The sequence below is a fragment of the Caretta caretta genome, chromosome 8 (assembly GCF_965140235.1).
Source record: "Caretta caretta isolate rCarCar2 chromosome 8, rCarCar1.hap1, whole genome shotgun sequence".
In the NCBI taxonomy this organism is placed as follows: domain Eukaryota; kingdom Metazoa; phylum Chordata; order Testudines; family Cheloniidae; genus Caretta; species Caretta caretta.
The window spans coordinates 103014143-103037948 of NC_134213.1; the positions used below are offsets into that span (position 1 = coordinate 103014143).

At 44.2% G+C, this 23806-nt stretch overlaps 1 protein-coding gene across 2 annotated transcripts; it reads right to left on the reverse strand.

Annotated features, from left to right (window-relative positions):
• CYP4A11 (cytochrome P450 family 4 subfamily A member 11) lies at positions 1-21701 on the reverse strand. Of its 2 annotated transcripts, none has more exons than XM_075131865.1 (12): positions 21603-21701; positions 16307-16448; positions 15155-15199; positions 13350-13477; positions 12786-12910; positions 11494-11645; positions 10918-11024; positions 9784-9974; positions 8343-8476; positions 5760-5824; positions 4960-5042; positions 1-1150 (listed from the first exon to the last, which is right to left on the reverse strand). In XM_075131865.1, exons 2-12 carry the CDS (start codon positions 16380-16382, stop codon positions 982-984), a joined length of 1275 nt encoding a protein of 424 aa, XP_074987966.1. In that variant the 5' UTR covers positions 16383-16448; positions 21603-21701; the 3' UTR covers positions 1-981. The 2 variants fall into 2 exon arrangements, with proteins under 2 accessions (XP_074987966.1, XP_048718600.1); XM_048862643.2 differs by lacking the exon at positions 21603-21701 and adding an exon at positions 18567-18903 and having other exon boundaries at positions 2-1150.
• Positions 21702-23806: the final 2105 nt, after the last annotated feature.

Genomic DNA, 23806 nt, shown 5'->3' on the forward strand with positions numbered 1-23806 from the left:
TTTGCTGAGAGTGCAATCCACACCATCCTCCAGATCATTTATGAAGATATTGAACAAAACCGGCCCCAGAACCGACCCTTGGGGCACTCCACTTGATACTGGCTGCCAAGCATAGCATAGCATCCCCCTGGGGAGTAGTGTGGAAGCACACTACTCCAGCAGGAGTTGCAGAGCACTCTCGTCCCTTGGTGGACTTACTGCAATACCCTTTCTGGAGTACACCAGTACAACTCCCTACCTACTAGTCTCGCTCCCTCAGAGGAAGTGGTCCCTGCACAAGGGCTGCAAATCTGTCAAAAATAAGGAGAGAGGGAGAGGAAGTCTCCTTATTCTCTCCTGTCCCTCCTTCACCCCTTGTGTCAGAGTCTGGCCCCACTGCAAGTCTCTCAGAGCTGGGATGCTGTCCTTGCTCTCTTCTATACAACGCTGAGCCCTTGCTAAACTATTATGATCAATAAAAATACCCAGCTGCATCTCCACTGCCCTCCCCACCCCCAAATATTTTTTTAGTTAATCACAAAGGAGAGTTAGCAGGGCTACGTCTGCAGAGATAAAACACAGCCTTTGTTTTGACTAGAACCCCAACTGTGAAAATTTTGACAGAAATTGTTGCATTTGACAGAATTTGTTTTGAAAAAAAAAATCGATCAATGTTTTTTTACACCGGTACAGGATTAGATTTGTTTATTTCAGAACGGCTTTTCATTTTGCGTTTTATTTAAAAGTCAAAAGCAGAACAAAAAGTTTTGATAATCGCAGAACAATTTTTAAAATTTTATTGAAACGACCTTTTTTTAAAAATTCATTTTGTGGGAAATTTTGAAATTCTATTGTTTCCATTGCAATTCTGAACGAAAACCTTTTGAAATCACAGAATTTCCCGCGAAAGGGAAATTTCAGTTCCCACCCAGCTCTAGTTATTCAACCAAATGTAGATTCAACTCTGTCATGTATCACACACATGTCCCAGTCATTTAAGTGTCACTGAAGTTTCTTCAGGTGCAGGTGAATCCCGTTCTTGGAGCGCAGGACGATCTGAGGTATTTTGATGGGAGGCTTGGCTGGGTCAGGGGAGAGCTCAAAGCGCAGCAGAGTCAGTGCAAGAGCCACCTTCATCTCGTTCATGGCGAACTGCTGCCCGATGCAGTTCCTGAGCAGAGAGAAGCGGCAAATATTTCATCGCTAAAAGTTCTGACCAAACTGACCAAAGCCAGTTAACGTAGTAAGCAGAGCACAAGAGGCGGCCACAGAAGATTCACTTCTATTGAGCATCAAACTGAGCCCACTTGATGGGTTAGTAGAAATGGCTGGAAAATGGAAATTCCTTCCCACAAGAAAATGTCACCTTTTTGTAATTTTTTTCATCTCAAATAAGCCTGGGGATGTGACAGCCTGGGGAGCCGACCAGCCTCCAACCCCCAGTTCCCTGAGTAGACTGTGGAGCAGAGAAGCGACTAGCGGCTGCCCTTTCTTCACCAAGTAGAAAAGAGATGGCAGCAGAGCTGTAAACATAATTGTCATCTGGTGTTAAACATCTTCCCCAGCTAATGCCTGCAGCCCAAGAACATGCCTGTTTTATTTCATTTATGTCAGGCAAGAAAAATACTAAATGTTGCACTTTGCTCTCTCCGGTCACAGTATAAAGACCAGGTGCTAAGCCAGTTTAAAGTGGCAAAGAGCCATCAACTTACCTATGTGGATTTAGACTGGCTAAGCATCAGCTCTCTACCTGTATTTGTTTTGGATAAACTAAGCAGTGAAGCTGGTTGGGATTTTTCCACTGGAATGATTTTCCAACCGAAAATGCAGTCTTCGCAACAATGAAATTTTCCTCAAGAAATTTTCCAATTTTTGTTGGAAAATTTTGAGGAAAATCTAAATGAAAGCTCCTGTAAGCCAAGCAGGCCGTGTGAAGAGACTGGGGAGCATTTGTTTAGATGTTCCAAAGGAAAATTTCAATTTTGAAGAAATTGCCTCTACCGTCAGGAAATTATTCTAATGGAAAATTCCTCACCAGCTCTACTGGGTAGTTTATCAGAAACAAACACAGGCAGAGGGCTGATGGGAATCAGCATAGATATAGTGAAGTTGATGAAACTATGCCATCTATACTGGCTGAGAATTTGGTCCCTGTGGTGGAACTGGCGAGCGCAATTCGCAGCACCTAACGGTGTTTCTCTTGGCTGATTTGTAATTAAACAAAAGGTTTGTTCTTTCGTTGTGGGCATTAGTCAGGGAAGAGGATTCTAGACACAGGTGACAATTACACGTACAGTTCTGCTGTGAATACAGCAGGAAAGCTGCCACCTCCTTTCTCCATAGTGAAGAATAGCTACAGGGTTGGTAGTTCTTCACAAGTCACACGAGTTTGGCTTGGACTAGAGTCCGGTAATGCCAGAATCTTAAGCCCTCTAGTGAATTTCAGCTCCCCCTGGGGGGTGGGGAGAAGCCTCCGATTGGCTGCTCTCCCCACTGCCCCACTTCTTGGGGAAGAGCAGCCAATCAGATCAGCTTCAGGAAGAAGGCAGAGCTCTCTTCTTAGTAGCTGACATTGTTTTCACTGGATGAGCAGAAAAAGCCCGGCAGCTCAGGGCTGATCCCTCGTTTCCTGCCTGCGAACAACAGGGATGGCTCCTCCCATCCTCTCTCCCTGCCTGCAACTCCCAGCCCTGACAAGGGAGAGGGGACCTTGCTGTAGTCCTTCCAGGCCTGGGAGAGGAGGTTGAGGAAGCTGCAGGAGGAGCAGAAGGGAGGCTGGGAATGGACAGAATTGATGTGGAGGCAAGATTTAAGGAGGCAGTGGAGTGGGGGGAAGAATTGATTGCTTGGCAGGGGGATGGGTAGATGTCTAAGTAGGAACAACTGCAGCAGAAACCAATATCTCCTAAATAAACCTGGGAGTGTTGGCCTCACTAATTGTCATACAAACAGTGGGGTTCACACATCAAAAGACAGACCAAAAACCACACTATAATCTGAAAAAAAAACCCTCATGATTTTTGAGCCCATCTCGTAGTGGTATGGGTCTGATTCATGATTTCTGAATCTTTGGGGTTGGAAATACTGCTGGTATTTCTAACAGTATCCCTTATGCTGATGCATTTCAAGAAAGGAGTATGAGCTGATACTGTGTAGGGTACTACTGAAATGTGGGAAACGGTAGTGCTGTCCTTAGAAACTGGATGTTGATTTGAGAGCAAGCAGGGTGGGTTTTCTCTTGCTGGGATTTTCTCCATTTGGACAGGATGACACAGTAGCACTAACCCCTTTGTTTCATACATTCTAAGGCCAGAAGGGACCATTGCAATCATCTAGTCTGACCTCTTATCTAACACAAGTCATATAACTTCCTCAAAACAATTCCTAGAGCAGAACTTTTAGAAAAACATCTAATCTTGACTGAAAAATTGTTGGTGCTGGAGAATCCACCACGATCCTTGGTAAATTGTTCCAATGGCCACTTGCTCTCACCATTAAAAAAGTGCGACCTATTTTCAGTCTGGATTTGTCTAGCTTCAACTTTCAGCCATTGGTGCATGTGAAATTTTCTTTGCTAGATTAAAGAGCCCATTATTAAATATTTGTTACCCATGTAGGTATTTAAAAACTGTAATCAAATCACCATTTAATTTTCTCTTTATTAAGCTAAATACATTGAGTTCCTTGAGTCTATCACTATAAGGCAGTTTTTCTAATCCTTTAATCGTTCTTGTAGCTCTTCTCTGAACTCTCTCCAATTTATAAACATCCTTCTTGAATGGTGGGCATCAGAACTGGACACAGTGTTACAGTGGTGGTTGCAACCGTGCCACACAGAGAGGTCAAATTTTTTCTCTACACCTACTCAAGATCCCCCAGTTTATGCACTCCTTTTAGGCCAGAGCATCACACTGGAAGCTTATGTTCAGCTGATTATCCACCCGCCCCTAAATCTTTTTCAGAGTCACAGCTTCCCAGCATGGAGTCCACCACTCTGTAAGTATGGCCTACATTCTCTGTTCCCAGATGCAGACATTTACATTTAGCCATATTAAAACTATATAATTTGCTTGCACCCAGATTAGTAAGCAATCTAGATCAATCTGAATCAAGTAGGAACATTATATTGCAATATTTTCTTACCTGTTTTGTCCTTAGTAGTAATATCTGAGCAACTCGCAATCTTTAATGGAATTTATCCTCACAATATGTGTATTTTATAGACCGGGACCAGAGTAGACTGGCTTGCCCAAGGTCCCACAGCACATCCGTGGGTAAGCCGGGCATAGATCCCAAGTCTCCAGACTTACAGTCCAGTGCCCCTGTCCACTAATATTATTGTGCAATAGAGCCTACAATGTGCTAGACACTTGGTAAGATAGACAACAAAGGACAGTCCCTTCCTCCAAAGAGTTGACAGTATAGGGACAAACAAGCAGACAGAGGCCAGGGCAGGAAAATAATAAAACAATTTTCTATAACAATCAACAAGGTTCCCTATAGGTAGCACAGCAAAAGTGGGATTTTAAGAGGGACATAACAGTAGAGAGAAGCAGGGGCCTTGCAGATGAGTTCAAGGTCAAACCATGTATAGGGAACCACACTGAAGGTGGTATGGAAGTATTGTTCTGACATGCTGTGGATTTAAACAGACATAAGCCTGAACTGTAGCATTTGGATCCAGGTCCAAGAGTTTCCAGAGGTTGGGGATGTTTGGATTTGGAGTTTTGCTTCAGTCCCAACTTTCATTTTAAGCACACACTATTGAATACTTGGAGAGCATGTGTAAGACAAGGGCACTCTGACATGGCACATGGCAAAGACAAAAGGTGAAATTCTATTCCCCTTGAAGTCAATGGCAAAACTCCCACTGACTTCATGAGAACTGGAATGTCATCCCAAAGAGGGAGTGATTCATCAGTGTCCAGGGAAGAGGATTTTATTTAACTAAAGCGACGTATACAATTAAATATACTCCACCTGGGTCCAGCTGCAAAAGGCAGAAAAGCATAGGAATGGCGTCTAGCTGAGTTCTCTGGTGAGAATCTCAAAGGGTCGAAGACCTGCAAAGAATAGTAAAGACACGCAGTTATGGAACTATTGCTTAGTGTGGCAACCGAGCTTAGCTAGTACGGGCCGGATTCCACTCTCAGTTACCCCTGCACAAGCCCACTAAAGTCAAGTAAATGGCCTTAACTTAATGACAGGGCAATGTGTACCAATGGTTTGGGAGGGGAAAAGGGACACAATTTCCATCACAATCTCTCTCCATAGCTAATACCTTGTATTAGTATATGGCTCCCAGCTTACAGCAGAGAAATGGCCCCATCCAGAAGATCCTTGAGAGACCTACAAACTTCCCAAAATGAAGATGGGTGGGTGTGGGCCCAAACAAATATGGGAGGAATCAGGGCAATGAAATGTATTATGTCAGCTTTAGGGTTTGGCCCAATGCATGGGTGAAACTGGTTCTCTCTCCACCTTTAATTAAAAATTCACATAGAAACAAAATTTAGTTTTGTCTGGATCTCCCATTATCCAAAGGTCTTCACATATCCTCTACAATCTATAGTTAACTGGAGTCCTCGTACAGCATGAATACTATGTTATCTACATACTTCTAGTGAAAAATGGTCATCTACCCAAGAAAAAGGCCTGCTTGCTGCTTCCTGTGCACATAGGAACTTCTCGTTGATCTGACAAGTGAGTATGCACAAGGAATAGATATCTCATATCCAAAAATATCTTATCAGTCTCAAGTACTGTAAAAAAAGAAGTACCTCTGGATCATGCCAGACTGTGGGGTTTCTGTGAAGACCATAAATATTCAGTGAAACCAGGGAGCCTGTTAAGAATGAGAGAAATAAATCAACATAAGACAGGAAAAATGTGTCCTAGACTATGGTGTTCTGTCCATCTACACTGTAAAACTAGACTAGTAACAAATCTCCTTTTGAAATCCTTTTGTTTTCATTTGCCACCCATGTGTTTACTGAGTAACAGAGTTTCATCAGGGGACCACCTCATCCTTTACTGACTAATAAAACTAAAATTGGCCAAAAATGTCAAAGAATTTTTACAGAAGGTGAAAAAAGTCACTTCAGGTAAGTGTCAGGAGAAGGGGAAATGTTGAGTGGGGGAGGAAGTCCCAAAAGATGTTAGAGGTGGACATGCTCCATGTCCTTATCAATGCAAGGTTGTTTCTTGTGGTTTGTTCTCCTGCTCTTTGTCTTATCTGCTTCTAAATGAGTCCAATGTCGGGCCTCCACCTTTTACCTTTGAAGATTGTGGAACAACTTATAGACCACATGTCATAAATATAAAGGGAAGGGTAAACCCCTTTAAAATCTCTTCTGGCCAGAGGAAAAATCCTCTCACCTATAAAGGGTTAAGAAGCTAAAGGTAACCTCGCTGGCACCTGACCAAAATGACCAATGAGGAGACGAGATACTTTCAAAAACTGGGAGGAGGGAGAAAAACAAAGGGTCCGTGTCTGTCTGTATGCTGCTTTTTCCGGGGACAGAACAGGAATGGAGTCTTAGAACTTTTAGTAAGTAATCTAGCTAGGTATGTGTTAGATTATGATTTCTTTAAATGGATGAAAAAAGAACTGTGCTGAATAGAATGACTATTTCTGTCTGTGTGTCTTTTTTGTAACTTAAGGTTTTGCCTAGAGGGATTCTCTATGTTTTGAATCTAATTACCCTGTAAGGTATCTACCATCCTGATTTTACAGAGGTGATTCCTTTACTTCTATTAAAAGTCTTCTTGTAAGAAAACTGAATGCTTTTTCATTGTTCTAAGATCCAAGGGTTTGGGTCTGTGGTCACCTATGCAAATTGGTGAGGATTTTTACCAAACCTTCCCCAGGAAGTGGGATGCAAGGGTTGGGAGGATTTTGGGGGGAAAGACGTGTCCAAACTACGTTTCCCAGTAAACCCAGATAAAGTTTGGTGGTGGCAGTGGAAATCCAAGGGCAAAGGGTAAAATTAATTTGTACCTTGGGGAAGTTTTAACCTAAGCTGGTAAAAGTAAGCTTAGGAAGTTTTCATGCAGGTCCCCACATCTATACCTAGAGTTCAGAGTGGGGAAGGAACCTTGACACCACACCACTAGGAATTTACTCTTGGTATTTATTTGTATATCTGTAGTGTTGAGGAGCCCCAACCATGGCCCAGGACCCCACTGTGCTAGGTGCTGTACAAACACAGAACAAAAAGACAGGCCTTGCCCCAGTGAACTTACAATCTAAGTATAAGACAAGAGACAACAGATGGAATCGGACAGACTGCTGGGGGAGTTCACAGAAGTAACATTCATCAGCAGTGGTCTCAGCACATTAGCAGCCAGTTGTGAATTTTTTGTAGGGTTTATGGCAAAGGGAGAATTTTAATGATGTGATGTGATTTTAATGATGCCCCAAGTGTGAGGGGCATCATGGGAGAAAACCTGAAGATGCTTGTTGTAAAATTTAACAAGTGGGTGATGGAGGCTGATATCATGGGCGGGCTGGAGGTGGGAGTTGACCTTTCGATACTGTACAAGGGATGATAGGTAGGGGTGAGGAATGTGATAGTTTATGAAGTGAAGACAAGTAGCTTATGTTTGATACAATAGAGAAGAGGGAGCCAGTGGAGGGACGCAAAGAGGGATGACAAGGTCAGAGTGACAGGTTAGGAAAATAACCTTTGCAGCAGCATTCTGAATACATATCAGTGAGGCAAGATTGTCTTGTTCATGACATGCAAGATAATGAGAGCATTGGCTACAGTTTTAGCTGTGTGGCTGGGTAGGATAGTCCAGATTTTAGAGCCATTATACAGAAACAATCTGCGAGACTTAGACATGGACCTCTCTCTAGATTCTCACATCGAGTCTGAGTCAAAGATGATGCCCAAGTTGCGGGCCTCAGTGATGTGTAACAGGGTGGTCAAGAAAGGAGGTAGCAAAGATGGGTTTGGAGGGAAGAATAAGAGCTCTGTTTTGTCCATATTGAGCTTGAGCTGATGGCTAGACATCCACAAGGGGAAATCAGAGACAGGCTGAGATTTTTTGTTTGGACAGAAGGAAACAGGTCTGGAGTAGAGAGGTAGATCTGTGAATCATCCACACGGAGATGGTAGTTGAATTTGCGTTAACAGATGTTCTTGATATTTAGCCTAAATCAAGTATCACACTATTACTCCTAATAATAGTCCCCATGTCTCCCTGAACAATTCCCTTTCCTCCTTTCAGTTTCTGTTTATAGAATGCTTTTGGAATGAGAGGCAATATACAAGTGAGAGACATGAACATCACTGCCATCGATGTACAGGCATACAGCAGCTTAATTAGCATTTAAAGAGGAGATAGACTAAGCAGACCTTTTGGTAAGGTACGTCCATCAACAAATGTTACAGGTGCACTGAGTTCTCGTGCTACACCAGGTACCGGAGGGTAAAGACGAAGAGTCTCTTTGATGCACATGGTGGTGTAAATCATCTTCCCAAAGTCATCCCTGAAAGGAACCAGAAGCAGAGACTGGGGACAACTGACAATGGCCAAAAAGATATTGTTCATATTTTCTACAGAGATTTACCTGCAGGCAGAGCTGTGACCTGGAAAATAGAAAACTGAAAGGTGAATGTTATAACCAGTAAGTCTAGTAGATTACAAGCAGATGGGAGTTCTCACTGTGACATCCAAGGAGGAGGGAGAGCTGTGGGGAGGCAGTGTTTATGCAAGCCAAGTAGAGGAGGGAGAGTTCTCCCTCTGGTTTTATAAGAGAAGGGGGAGCTGTACTCTGCCCGGCTCCCTTACTTTAAAAGGAGCTGAAAGGGGAAGGGTGGTTACAATGGACACACTTAGGCAACCTTCTCTACCTCTCCATCTATAATATATAGAGTTCTTAGGTCTTAAGGCAAGAAGGGACCATTAGATCATCGAGTCTGACCTCCTATATATCACAGACCATTAAATTTCACCCAGATCCCTCTGAACTGAGCCCAGTTGTTCCCAATAGCTTATATTTGACTGCAGCATATCTTCAAAAACACATCCAACCTTGACATGAAGACATCAAGAGATAGAGACTCCACCACTTCCTCTCATTCTTTGTTCCAATGGTCAATCACCCTCACTTTAAAAAATGTGTCCATTTTCTAATTGCAGTATGTCTGGCTTCAGCTTCTAGCCACTGCCTTTTGTTATGTCTTTCCTCACTAGATTAAAGAGCTCTTTAGGACCTGGCATTTTCTCCCCATGAAAGACACTGTAATCAAGTGACCTTTCACCCCTCTTTCTGATAAGCTAAACAGATTGAGCTCTTTAAGTCTCTCATTGTAAGGCATTTTCACCAGCCTTTGAAGCGTTTCAGTGTCTCTTTTTAGCACTCTTTCCGACTTTTCAATGACCTTTTTAAAATGTGGACACCGGAACTGGATGCAGTATTCCAGAATCTGTCTCACCAATATTCTATGCAGAGATGGGACAAATGTCTCACGTCAAGCTGCAAACGCCATTCTGTTTTGTGAATGCCATTTTGACTATAAACTGCCACGTGCCCTCTGGTTTGTACTGTGGCCTCCGTCTTGGGCTGGGCCACCCAGGAGGTGTTGGGAGAAATCAAGAATCATGAAACTTGATGGTCCTCCATTCAAGTGGGTTCACCCCAGAACAAAAGGTTGCCTGCAGTCCAGGAGAACTAGCTTTCCCAGTTGGGAACTGAGGGGTAAGGGGAGAGACAACTGGGGTTAATAAACTGATCACCTGATAGGGGTTTCAAAGTTATTTGGGAGGTAGATTAAAAGGAAAATAAGTTCTCACCATTGAACAGTATTTCTGTCTCCCAGAATCTCTTTGATCTCTTTCCTGCATCTCTGCTGGTGCTCTGGGTGCAGGGCCATGCAGTACAAGAGCCAGGAGATCCCACTGGCCGTGGTATCGTGACCCTCAAACATAAACGTGTCCACCTCGGCACGTAGGTCTTCATCAGATAATCCAGCTCCATTTTCATCCTAAGAACACATGGCTTCTATCAGGGTTTCATGGGCTTTCCCAGGAAACAGACATGAGGTTTCCTGCTGCTCAGAGCTTAAGTGACAAACACGTTAGAAAGGAAACCCTGGAGCATTAATCCCAGTGGGTCAGATCTTCCCGTTAGGTTGGGGAGAAATGTAAGGAACCCTGCATGAACTCCTGTGATGCAGACAGGTAAAACTGCAGTCCTTGCTGTTCCTCGAATGCAGATACTGCTTCCTGCTTGCTCATTCTGGAGGACAAGAAACCTCTGGGAGGATGGTGAGTAGTAAGGAGGAAGCTGGGACATACCTGTCCCCTCCCCCTTCACTAGCCCATGGAAAGGGCATGATGCACCAAGGGAAACACCGGAGATTCCTTGCATCCCTTAGAAGGGATGTAGCAGTGGACTTACTAGTACCCCATGAACAGTGCAGCAGCGGGCGGAAATTTCTCTCTACTCCTGGAGCTTCCCCAGACTAACACAAAGCTATGCTTAAATGGTATGCACAGTCCTGCGTAATTACACTGCCATCCAATCATCGCTGTGTTAAAATGATCTTTTCTATAAAACGATCACTCTTTTGATCTACAGGAGTCTGCTTATGTCTTGCCAGTGACTCCACTTTATGTTAATGGGACTAGGTGTGGTTTATAACCCAGACTGCACATGAACAAGGCTCCAGTGTTTCTGTGGCTTGAACTATGCACACAGGACTCTGTATATTGCCACGCTCTGCAGCCACAGAGTCAGGGCAGAATCCATCCCTTGCATCAAAACTATGCTTCTGAACATTGATGAAGCTGGCTAATCAATTGTAACCTTTTCCCTGAAGGAAACATATTGTTTGGAAGCTGCTGTCCACAATGCCCAGGCCTCTCTCAGTGCTGCTACTCGAAATGCTCGCATACTTGGCTCCGATCAGGTCTTGCAACACTCACTTTAGCACTCAGAAGGATGTCCAGAAAGTCCAGGTGGCGCCTCCTCTGGATCTTTTCAAGCTCTCGCTCATCTTTAAGGGACTCCTTTCTTTCTCTGATCACTTTATCTGCATCAAGAAAACATTAAAATAATTATATCCCATTTGGAGCAATGTGTGCACTGTGATTCCCCAGAACCCCAATGGATCCCAAAATACCAAGGAGCCAGAATTCTTTGATTCTCATTATTTCTGAAATGAGATGGTCACTCTGCGTGGCTTCTGAGGGATGTAAAGAATCTGGGCCACAGCAGAGCTGCCTGAACTCCCTACACTGATGAGAGCATCTCCTGTTGGTGTAGGTACTCCACCTCCCTGAAAGATGGTAGCTATATCAATGGGAGAAGACTGCCAGTTGACTTAGGGCTGTCTACACCACAAGTTAGGTCAGTATAACTACCTTGCTCAGGGGTGTGGATTTTCCACATCCCTGAGTGACGTACTTATACCAACATAAGTCTGTAGCATAGACTAGGGTTTATCTTGGAGCCTGGCACAAATCCTTAATGAGAGGTGAGAAGAGGATACTGGGAAATACCTGTATGGTGATGTGCTAATCTGCAGGCCTTGTGGAATTGACGCCCTTGAGAACTGAGCCAGTAAACGAGATGGTTGTGATACGGGGGCGACTGCAATCTCAGATGCACCATCAAGCTGAGGTCCATGACCGTCTGGATATATGAATTGTCACTACAGAGAGAGAGTCAAGGGAGAGATGGATAAAGACTGGGCAGTGAGTTTGAGCGTACTGGGGGAGAGATTGCAAAGATTTCAAAATTGGTGATTTTAATGGTAAGTGTGTGGTTAGCGCAAAGACCAGGCTCAGCTAGCATGACAGCAATGTGAACAGGCGGTAATGTAGTAGACTGCCTCAGAGAATGGACTTTTCCTTCCAAAGCATTCAGACCAGCCTGCACAAGGCAAAGCAGTGTTCCCAGGGGATAACTTGAGTGTTTCTAGTTGAATGTCTTGAGCTTGCAATACTTTTGCCTGGCCTTGCACCCGTAGTCTAAACATCTGATAACTATGTGCCCAGTTCTATGAGGTGCCAAGTGCCCTCAGCTCTCCTTTATTGGAATAGGAGTGGCAGGCGCTCGGTGCCTTCCCAGTTCAGGCTTTTGGGTTGTGAGATTGCGGAACCAAAAGTCACTAGTCACGTGAAAACTTAGGGCTGATCTTGATCCCATTGAATTCCATAGCAACCCCCCACTAACTTCAACAAAGCAAAATCAGACCAAGGGTGCTGGAACAGTTTGTATAGTGGGGGTGTTGAGAGCCCTTGAACCAAACTGTAAATCCTGTATATAATGGAAACCACTTCAAGCCAGCGGGTGCAGGAGCACCTCCAGCACCCCTTGTTCCACCACCTCCAGATCAGACTCATTATGATTTTACCTACTCTTAGATCTAAATAGCTGTATAATATGATTGACTGTACATGAAACAGCTTTCTTGGTTTGCCTTGAAAGAATGCCCCTTGTCTCAGTTAAACAACAACTGTCTCACTTTTGTTACCACCTCCACCAAACAACGCCTAATTCTCATAAAGATCAGCTGGTGGCATCAATACTCTAGTAGCTTCTGCATTTAAAAGACACCAGCACTTCTCGATCCTGAGGCAGGCTGTAAGAGGTGCTGAATCGGTCCCAGCACCCCTGATCTCAATATTCCCCTGTGTTAGAGACATGAAGATCAATAGGCTAATGCATCCACTACTTCTATCACATCTGTGTAGTTCCCAGTTCGGACACAATTGCACTGCACTGAATTTAAAGTCACTTAAGGTCAACAAGAAAATTTCATCAGGATTTGACATCACCCGGTACTGACCTGTCCATCTGGCAGTTGCTCTGGTAACTGAAGGCAGATTTCATGATGCTGTCGAGAGTCATCAAGCTGACATGTTCAAAGAGCTCCACTGACTTATCCTGTGTGATCAGCTGTTCCCATTTATCCTATTGGAAGAGAGTAACGAGAAGGGAGAAATTTTCCTAGGAGTACAGAATCCTGGTTACGGCCATTCAGTTGGGTCTGGGCCACCTCCTACATCAGGGGACCTTGGGCCTGTGGGCAGGTGGCTGTGATCTTTAATGGTCGAGGCAGTTTCACTGACAGTCTTGAGATTAAACCCTGGGCTGCACGGGAGGCTGGGAGATGGCAGGAGCACCTTTAACAGAGCTCAATGTCTGCCAAGTCATCACAGGTCACTGTGTGGAGATGTGCAGTGGGTTAGCATGGGCTCTCTTCTGCTCACTGTCCTACAGTGCTGCAGCTTTGGGAGCCGACCCAGCATGCACCGGGGAGAACATTCTAAATATTTTTACATCCTTCTCATCTACTAGGTAAAGGTTCTTAAATCAGGAAGGAGCACTAGGAAATCATGACAGTACCTACCAGCATCACTCGGACAGAATCTGCCATCATGGTCACGTAAGGTTTCAAAATATCATAGTGAAACCCTGGCGTCAGCAGCCTCCGATGCTGGAACCACTTTGGCCCATTTAAGATCAACAATCCTTGCCCTGTGGAGGAGCACAGTGCATAAGAGCTGGTTAGATCACTTCCTACTAAGCAATTGATCATTTCAGGTGGCATGATTACAATCCAGCCATAATATGAATGAATATCTCTTCAGTTCTATCCGGTGTATTCATGAGAAGGATGAGAATTTTTCTTTAGAACATAAGAACATCCATACTGGGTCAGACCACTGGTCCATCTAGCCCAGTGGTTCTCAACCGGGGCATGCAGAGGTCTTCCAGGGGGCACATCAACTCATCTAGATATTTGCCAAGTTTTACAACAGGCTACATAAAAAGCACGAATGGAATTAGTACAAACTAAAATGTCATACAATGACTTGTTTATACTGCTTTATACACTATACACTGAAATGTAAGGACAATATTTATATTCCAATTGATGTATTTTATAATTATATGGTAAAAATGAGAAAGTCAGCAATTTTTCAGTAAGTGCTGTGACATTTGTATTTTTATGTCTGATTTTGTAAGCAAGTAGTTTTTAAGTCAGGTGAAACTTGGGGGTATGCAGGACAAATCAGACTCCTGAAAGAGGTAAGTAGTCTGGAAAGGTTGAGAGCCACTGATCTAGCCCAGTATCCTATCTTCCAACAGTGGTCAATGCCAGGTGTTTCAGAGGCTATGAACAGAACAGAGCAATTATCCAATGATAAAGTTGTCTACTTCCACCTTCTGAAAGTCAGAAGTGAGGGACACCCAGAGCATGGGGTTGCATCCCTGAACATCTTTGCTATTAGCCATTGATGGACCTATCCTCCATGAACTTATCTATTTCTTTTTTGAACCCAGTTAGATTTTTAGCCTTCACAACTTATCCTGGCAATGAGTTCCAGAGGTTGATACTGTGTTATGTGAAGAAATACTTCTTTTGCTGAGTGACATCATTAAACATCCTTGATTTCACTTAGAGCTTTTTGGAAAACCATATTTTTCCCCTGTGAGAAATTTCAAATGAAAAATCTTTGTTTGAAAATTTTTAATCAACAATTTTCAGTTTTCCTGTGGGAACCAAACCAAAATTCATTTTGAATCAACTTTTCTGAAATTAAATGTAAGCTTTCAATTTTTTTAAACTTAAAATGTTGTTTTGTTTCAACTAAAACAACCAAAACAAAATGGTATTTTAAGATAGAACAGAACATTTTTCACTGAGAAATTTCCTGCTGAAAGCTGAACATTTGTGTCAGAATCGATATTTTTCCACACAAATTTCAGTTTCAACAAAGCCATATTTTTTGAGGAGAAAACTTTATGTACAAAAAAGTGTAACCAGGTCTAATTTCAATCCAGACAAGGAAATTCAAGGTTAAGGCTCAAAGCTGATCTGATACTTGTTTACGTTTGTCACGTTTTACCACATAATATCATGTGAAAAATATTGTATCTAATGTGCTCGGAATTAAACCTCTGAAATAGCTAGTTACAATGATGACATGAGTAAAGGGATGGAGCTTACGCCCCATTTCTCAATCTGAACTCTGATTTCCCCACTTTCCTGCATTTCATTCACACCTTTCCAGTTACTGTCACTGTCTTTTTTGTGAGTTAGCAATTAAATGCTATCGCTCTGTAACTATGTGGTGCTGCTTCCCTCACGAATATCACCAGCAATATTGTTACATGAAGTAAATGAGAATGAAATATGACAGTACAAACCAATCCAGGGAACCAGGAAACTGTATGTCACAAGAGGCTTAGGGTCTGTAGAATTCAATAGAGAAGACAAATATAATATTAGGTTAAAATGATATAGAAGGCGAATAAGGTGCTACTCACGGTGAATAAGGCATCAAAATCTGATCCTACGTTAGTCAAACAATTATTAGAATTACTTCTAAGCTTTAATCATGCTCTCGTTAGTAGCAAAATGTGTATTGGGAAGGTCAATCTCCATACAGGAAAACTGTTACATTTTATATTAAGGTTCCATTCATAGATTCTAAAGGGTTAATAAATGTCTGACAGACTTTGTAAGCATGTAATAGAGTAATATGTGGTGTTATAGGGGGGTTATAGCCACATCAGAAAAAGGCAGAATAGGCTTGGCCCACTGAGGAAGAGGCAACAGCTCTAGTGAACACAAGCTGTCATTTTCCAGGTATTTTCCAATGAGCCAACCTTTCTGGAGTGTGGGCAATACAGATTGAAATGGACATTAAGGGCTGCATTTTCAGACTGGTCTAAATAAGTCTACCTTCTGCCACCCACAAATTTTCAGGCATAAATATTTGCAGGTCCTGTATATTAGGAACCAGAACCTGCTTAGCTGGTGTAAATCACACTCATTGTTTGGACTTCAGCACTTATTAATTGCTCTTCAGATGGAGAGTGATCATTTTCTGTGTGAGTATTGAAAACAGTTGATCAAAATGCTCACAAAATACTCTGATTTCATTATATACCAGTTTCCGTCTTAAAACAATGGAATTTTCTTTGAATAGATGCTTTTCACTTCACCCTTAAGTAAATATCCATTTCTGAGACTTCTGCTTTACAGATAACAGTATTCAGTGGCATTTGCAGTGTGGAATGATATCACGATCACTCAGATATAAGATGTGTTATATTTTTGGATCCAGCAGAGAAAGAGAGAGAAACACAGGGAGATGCTAGAAACATTGCTTTTTGCTGTGTTTCGGGGGTAGCCGTGTTAGTCTGTATCCACAAAAACAACAGCTTTGTGCTGCGCTTGCTTTATTGTTCTGGCTGAATAACTGAAACTAACAAGAAAATGAGGCATAGCGCTGGGAAGAGGGGAGTGCTCAAACATTTAGAGGGACAGGACATCACAAGACGCAGTGTCTTTACCTCCTCTGCTGTATACCGCCTTAGCATATTCAGGGTGGTTGATGCACAAGAATGCTAGGAAACCGCCAAACCACATGTGGTGACATTGTGGGTATTGTTCTGCCCAGGACGCTGTGTTGTCTAGTTCATCCTCTTGTTGAAGCTGTGTTGTAAATTAAAGGTAGGTGTAGTTCATGACAGATATTTAGCAGCACTATCTGAATGGGGAACAGTCCAGGGAGTTGATTAGTTAGATAAGACAATAGTTAATAGGCCAAGAACACGTACACATCTACATTTTAGTAATGCTACTGACTAGGCTTTTAACATCACTCAAAGTGCAGAGGTCCTCTGTTCATTAGAAAGGCAGATCAAGGTGGATGAACATGGGTAAGGCCAGGGGGAACCATAAGAATTAGCCCAGACAGTTCTTATTTAAGTAATTCCTCTTTCAACCCATCCCCTTTCTCCCTGTTCTGCCTTCAGATCCCCATCTGGACCTTACCTCCCCCTCCCATTGTGTTTCCTCATCCCATCCCCACCGAACACCTGGCCGAGTCTGTCCTGGACCTTTGAGCTTTCCGCCTGAGTTCTCCCATGTAGCACATCTAGAATCTAGCTCAAATGAGCATTCAGGGCAGATCCTCAGCTGAAGGACATCGGAAAAGCCCTATTGAAGGCACTGAAGCGATGCCATTTACACCAGCACCTGGGATTTAAGCACAGACCTAGTTGTGACTGACAACTTGCGTGGGGGTTGTCTAGGTTTTCCTCTTGTTGAAGCTGCATTGTTAGTTAAAGGGAGATGTAGTTCAAGACAGACCTTTAGCAGCACACTCAGAATGGGAAAGAGCCGTGCTACAGTCAGGGGACTGGATTAGTCAGATGAGACAATAGCTAGCGGGCCTTGGCAGGACTGCATGTATGTATTTTTGTAAAGATACCATTGTACAAGCTTTGCAAGTCACTCCAAGTGCAGAGGTCCCCCCTGTGCATTAGAAAGGCCGGTAGAGGTGGATGAATAAGGACAAGGCCAGGGGGAACCATAAGAACCAGCCCACACAGTTAAGCGTTGCTTAAGGAATCCCTCCTTCAACCGGTCTCCTCGCTCCCAAAAGGAGAACTCTGAATTCCAACAGTCCTCCCACTCTTAAACAGGATTCTAGGTTACAGCACCCTGTGGATCAGCCATGCAGACCCCATTGGTTTTGGCAACCGCAGGTTCTTCCCTTTGAGAGCTAGTGACCAGACAGCCTGCTTAAACCAAAGTATAGTTTAATGTTAACAGCAGGAATGAAGCATAGCATAACTCAGACAGGATTTTAAAACAATAGTCTATAGAATCATAGAATATCAGTGTTGGGAGGGACCTCAGGAGGTCATCTAGTCCAACCCCCTGCTCAAAACAAGACCAACACCAACTATGTGCATGTCTATCCTACCTAAAGGCTTGTCATCCTGTGATGGAAGCCTTAACTTCCTCAAGACACCCCCAGCTCAGGCATTGTCTCTCAGCCACCCAGAAGTGTGTACTGGATGGCAGTGCTTAATTTGTGCCAGGGCTAAGCCCCAGCAACTCTAGGCTTAGCAGTTCATAGTCCTGGCACCTCTGGGCCTGCTGCATCGGTTATGAACGTTAAAAAAATTGCTTGAGCCCTGGCAGCTCTTTCGTTACAAATTAAGCACTGCTGGGAGGTGTCATATCTCCAGTCATTGTTTTGCCTTCCTGTCTGTTTCCCAAAGAGCTTGATGGGATATGCTGATGTTCCGAATGCATCCATGAAAAACTTCATAGATGTGCCTTTTTCCTACCTTACAGGACCTAGAACTCACTGAGGTCTTTCAGATCAACCTCATCTGAAGTGGCCCAGGACAAGCTGTTCTTATGGCTTGGGAGAATTTTCAAAACATCGCCAGACACCTCTCTTTGTTCTGAGCCGTGTGCTGGTAACTCAAAAGAGAGTGAAAATCTCTCTATAGGCTGCAGAGCATGCATGCAGAATCTGAACTGGCCTTTTCTGGAAGGTTTAATAGGAGAAAACAAGTCTCTGCCTTAACCACAGAGAGCCTGTGACCTCTCCTTAGCAAACATGACCATAATGCAATAAACTCCTATTCGTGGGAGGGTAGAGGAAAGTAAAGAAACTTCTTGCTTATGGAAACAAGGAAGACACATGCGCACGTGTGCACACACACACTCACTACAGTCCCAGTTGCTACTTTACCATTTTAAGGTGGACACACACACACACACACACTACAGTCCCAGTTGCTACTTTACCATTTTAAGGTGGCCATACAGCCAGTGGGTGGGAGGTCCTGGGAAACTTTTAAAGATTTTGAGCAGTTTCTGCTTCGTCCAATACAGCTGGATTGCTTTCAGAACCACACAGACGAGGCACACCACGGCCGTCAGGTGAAAAATCTGGGCGACAGCTCCATGCAGCCAAACCCCAGAAGGGTTCATTACTGTCTCCAGTACAGATTTCATGCTGCTGCCCTCATTGGCAGGCACTGTATAAAAAAGCCCGAACCCTGTCAGCTTCTGCTACACTCTGTACTGACTGTATGCACAGAGTCAGACACACTCTTATCACATCTGACTGCAAAGATTAGACTCTCAGGTGCTTTTCAAATGGATTATAAGCACCGCCCAAATCGGAACAACCAGGGGTGAAGTTTGCTGAAATAATAGCCTCTAGAAGGCAATGAGCATTTTGTGGGAAGCTTGTCTCTGACTCTAATTCATGCAAAAGAGGCTGGATAATTGTATAACTGATAAAGCTCTGGGTAGCTATGTAGCTGAGGTAGGAGTAATCATTTTTCTCTGCCTCAGAACATAAACAGATCAGAAAATGCACCTCACACAGCTCTTCATGGCAGCGTAAATCCTGCATGCAGAGTTGTAGCTGTGTTGGGAGCAGGATTTTTAGTGTTTAGCAAAGTTAGAGAAGTATGGACTGAATAGAGACACTGGATTTATGGCTTATTATATCAATCTATAACCCATTAAGCCCCCGCCGCCCCATCTTTTTTGCCCCTATAACCGGAGAGATGTTAAAGGGCCACATCACCTTGAATGCTCCCTTGAAATAGTGGTAACTCCTTATGCTAAACCATCTGTTCTACCTTGTATTTAGCTGTGACACTCTGTGTTTCCCACACCTGAAGGAGAGCTCTGTGTAAGCTCGGAAGCTTCCCTCTCTTTCTCTCACCAACAGAAGTTGGTCCAATAAAAGAGATTACCTCACTCACTTTATCTCTATAGTAAAACCTGTGAACTAGATCCTCCGCTGCAGCTACGCTGATTCACAAGTGGAGCAGATTTACAAAATGATAGAACCATTAGCAGCCCTGGTGAGTTCAGCTCTGAAAAATCTGCTGACAGACAGGGTAGATTAGGAGATTCTAAAGTCAGCAGGGACCATTAGATCATCTAGTCTGCCTAGGGTGATCAGATGTCCCAATTTTATAGGGACAGTCCTGATTTGGGGGGCTTTTTCTTATATAGGCACCTAAAGCCCCCTATCCCTTGTCCTGATTTTTTACACTTGCTGTCTGGTCACCCTAAGTCTCCCCTCCTGTATGTAGCCTCTGCCATTTTGGGAGCATTATAGATGCTGCTCCTACAGAAAGTAGCACAGAGATATAAACTGGGACTGTCTCTGAGCCTGCCTGGTTTGGCTGTCCTGGAGGGAGACACCCGGATCTGTGGCAGGAAGACAAACCTGCTTGACAATGCTTGGTGACCAACAGAGCTCGGGGGGGGGGGGGGAGGATTGCCAGCCATTTTTACTCTCTTGGTCACAGGGTCTGAAGCCGACCCAGAGCCCCCCGATCCACAAGAGAGGCCGAGTCCCCAGAAGATGCAGCAACTGTGGAAAACCCACAGAGACCCCACTGCACTGGCCGCCGGGACTCGATCCTGCCTGAGATCCCATCCAGCTCTTCCTTTATATAGCTCCCTATTCCTAGCGACAGTTTCCTCGCTCGCACATGCTCAGTTACCTCAGAATTGTGATTGACAGCTGTGAAACAATTCTGACGGACAGCTCAGAATTGACCATTAGCTCAGAATTCTGATTGACAGCTCTGAAACAATTCTGATTGGCAGCTCAGAATTGACCATTAGCTCAGAATTCTGATTGACAGCTCTGAAACAATTCTGATTGGCAGCCCAGAATTGACCGTAGCTCAGAATTCTGATTGACAGCTCAGAATTGACCGTTAGCTCAGAATTCTGATTGACAGCTCTGAAACAATTCTGATTGGCAGCTCAGAATTGACCGTTAGCTCAGCATTCTGATTGACAGCTCTGAAACAAATCTGACTGGCAGCTCAGAATTGACCGTTAGCTCAGCATTCTGATTGACAGCTCTGCCCTTGAAAACCAGCTAGAGGCTTAACTGACTCACCCCTCTGTCACCCCTTACCGCACATGCTCACTGATGACCTTCACCTCCGAGCTGTGATTCTGCTGAGCCGCGCCCACACCCACTCGGCTCTTTGCCAGGGCACCCTTTTCTTTTTCTGGTTCCTGGAATCAGGCATATCGGCAGGCAGAGAAGGCGGTGGGAGAGGCATTGCCAGAAGAGGGCTGAGAGAGCTAATCCCCGAGACGGCCAGCAGGAGGTGCCGCTCTGGTGAGTGTATCCCATCATGGTGCTCCAGAGCTGCTGAGAGCTCCAAATAACAGAAGCTTCACCGGGGAGGGAGCTGTCTGCTGGCATTTCTTGGTCAGCCAAGGGAAATGACAGGATGGGCCAGGCTTCGTTTACATTTCCCATATGTGGCAGTTTGGGGAACTGTGGTCAAAATTCAGTTAATTTGTAAATTTAGGGGTAATAAAACACTGTTATCGCTGTGAGTAACAAAAGAGCAGGAGAACTGAACCAACTGTGCCTGCAATTATGGGTCACCTAACCATCGCTGCAGTCTGGCAAGGTTGGGTACTGGAGCCCTGACAATATGAGAGAAGGAGAAGGGGCTGCTACCTCATGGGGGCAATGCCATCTGTGGTGGCAAGACCTGTGTCCAGGTGCTATGTCACTGATCTGTGTCTGAAGAGGTGGTGGAGAGGTAGCTTTCACGAAGAAGAGATGGTTTTGCAGACAGTGGCATACACAGAGGTGTTATTGAGGTAGGTCAACTGAGACACTCCAATGAGGGTCCCAGCTACCCAAGAATGAGAGGAATAATCAGTTCAGCTGGGCGAAGTGGTGTAGCTCCTGGAGCAGATCAGGCAGCGCTTTCCTTTGGGGCTGGAGATAGACCTGCCTGAATTCTGCCAACCCGTGACAAAGAAAACTTTACTCACAGTTTGTTGTTTTGTACAGTGGACTCGGTGCTTGGGAGGAGAAGTATTGCCTGTCAGGGGCACCTCAGGGGATATGTAGTTTTCCTAGGTTTCTGGGCTGGGGCGTGAGCCAGTGTTTGCTACATTTTCAAAAGGAACCTTAGACATTTGAACCAGCCCTTTTTATTGCCTATAACCTCTGGTATAAGGTTCACACTGATTTTTGTTGTTGGTTTTCAGGAGTTATTGCAAGATGGGTTAGATCCTTATTTATTTACATCCCTGAGTCCTTTCCCTGTTCTCGTCCCCTTGTTTTAGCTTACCTTGTTCCTATCCAGGGATTAAACAGTTTGTTTTTATGTGGACTTTGATTCAATGTACTAGTTAATGAATGTCCTAGCAGACAAGGGGTTGTTAGTCCTTTGTATACCTGGCCACTAGGTGGAATCACTAATTGCTGGGAACCCAGGGCCCATTGGGTGGGGGTGGAGGTCAGAGAGATCCTGAGGAGCATGGAACAAAGGACTCCACCACCGGTGGGGCAGGGATGCCCCAGGAAGTGGTTACATGTGTAACATAGGCCATAGAATTTTACAGTTACCCCTGCCTTGAGCCCAGTAAAAGGTGAAAGTGCAGTGTAACCTTTTACAACCTCTACATGGATTTAAAATAAATCTGCATTTAGGGGCTAATCCAGCCCTCACTGAACTCAATGGGAGTTTTTCCACTGACTTCAGTGGGCTCTGGATGCAGCCCGCAAATCAAGCATATTATGTATTTGTGATTCTCTGCAGGGGTACCCAGGGTTGGAAAGCACCTCACTGCTACATGCCCTTAGCATGATGCAGTCTTGTCCATGCTTCAGCTCCCTGAAACCAACAGCCTCTGGTAGCACAAGCACAACCTTGCAGCCCCACAGGCTTCATTCCCTTTGTGCAGGTTAGCGAATGGCACACACCAATGTCCAAGCACTCTCTGAGCATTCCCTTCAGTGTCAAGCCTCTTCTCCACTGAATACTCACAAAACTAGCAGGCCTGCTGTGACCAAAGGAACAGTTCAGACCAGCTTGTAAGATTCTGCTCAGGACCAGCATTCTGCTTAATATTACAGCACTGAGATATGTTTACAGTGAAAACAAGAATAAATTTAGGATTAAAGTATAGAGATTCAGGAATATTTAGTAAGAATATCAGAAACAGGTGGTTACATATAAAACGAAATCATAACATGTTTTCTGGAGACTAAACTTAACTAACAGTTTACCCGCATGTCTAAAGCCGTTTATTGCACTCCAAGTCTTCTGCAACATTTTTAGTCAAGGCAGGAAGAGATCCCATTTTCATGAATACAGATACGTTATTGAGGCAGGTCAGCTGAGGCACTCCAATGAGGGTCCCTGCTCATTTACTTCCTAACCATAGGATACCATGATGCCTTCTTTGCCTTTTAGAAATACACCCAAAGTTCTTTGTCTTTACTCCTAGACATGACAACCCTCCAGGGATGGTTTTTTTCCTGCGTGCTCATTTTTTGTTGAGTTCACCTCTCTTCATTAACATGTGACTTCACATGTAAATGCACAGCCATTGTGTCCCCTTAAAGTGCTGAATTTACATCCCAGCAGAGAGATGCATGGTTTTACCTCCTGTCTGGAGGAGCCAGTCTAAGGCATGTCACCTTTTGGTGACCTGTTTTTACTTTACATGGTCTTTACTTTACAACAGTCTTGGCTATAAGTGAAAATGTCATGTAATTAAGCAGCAGTGTATGCACCATGGGTCTGGAGCAGAGGTCCTCACTATGGGTTGCACTTCCCTGGGGAGGAACGAGCGTGTGCCAAGGGAGGCACAAATCACCTGTCTTTTGGCCGGGACATTGTGCTGCCCCAGCAGATCCAGAGCTCTGCTTGGCCTGGGGACTGGACAGAGGGAGCCAGACCTCAACCAGGGGCTGGCTCAGAGATGCGGGCTGGCCTCAAACAAAGAACTTCAGAACTGTTAAGTTGTTAAAAAGCACATATCTGCTGAGCAGAGGGGAAGAGGCAGGGCTTGCAGGAAAGCAGACAGAACTCAGGTCCCTGGAAACAGGGTGTGTGCCTATGAAGAGTTGGGCCTACCCAACTCTTGAGGGAAGTGCTAAGACAATATTTATGTAGGCCTGTTGTTGTTTTAATCCTTTCTGCTGATTTCTATGTTCCTATGGATAAATATATTTTTGCTTTGAA

Coding starts and splice junctions, on each gene's coding strand:
- CYP4A11 (XM_048862643.2), bottom strand. CDS start 18,776: ATGAAATCTGTACTGGAGACAGTAATGAACCCTTCTGGGGTTTGGCTG. Junction 13,478..15,154: donor TTTCCTGGTTCCCTGGATTG/GTTTGTACTGTC, acceptor GCTCCTCCACAG/GGCAAGGATTGTTGATCTTA. Junction 9,975..10,917: donor ACATCCTTCTGAGTGCTAAA/GTGAGTGTTGCA, acceptor ATGTGTTCTTAG/GATGAAAATGGAGCTGGATT.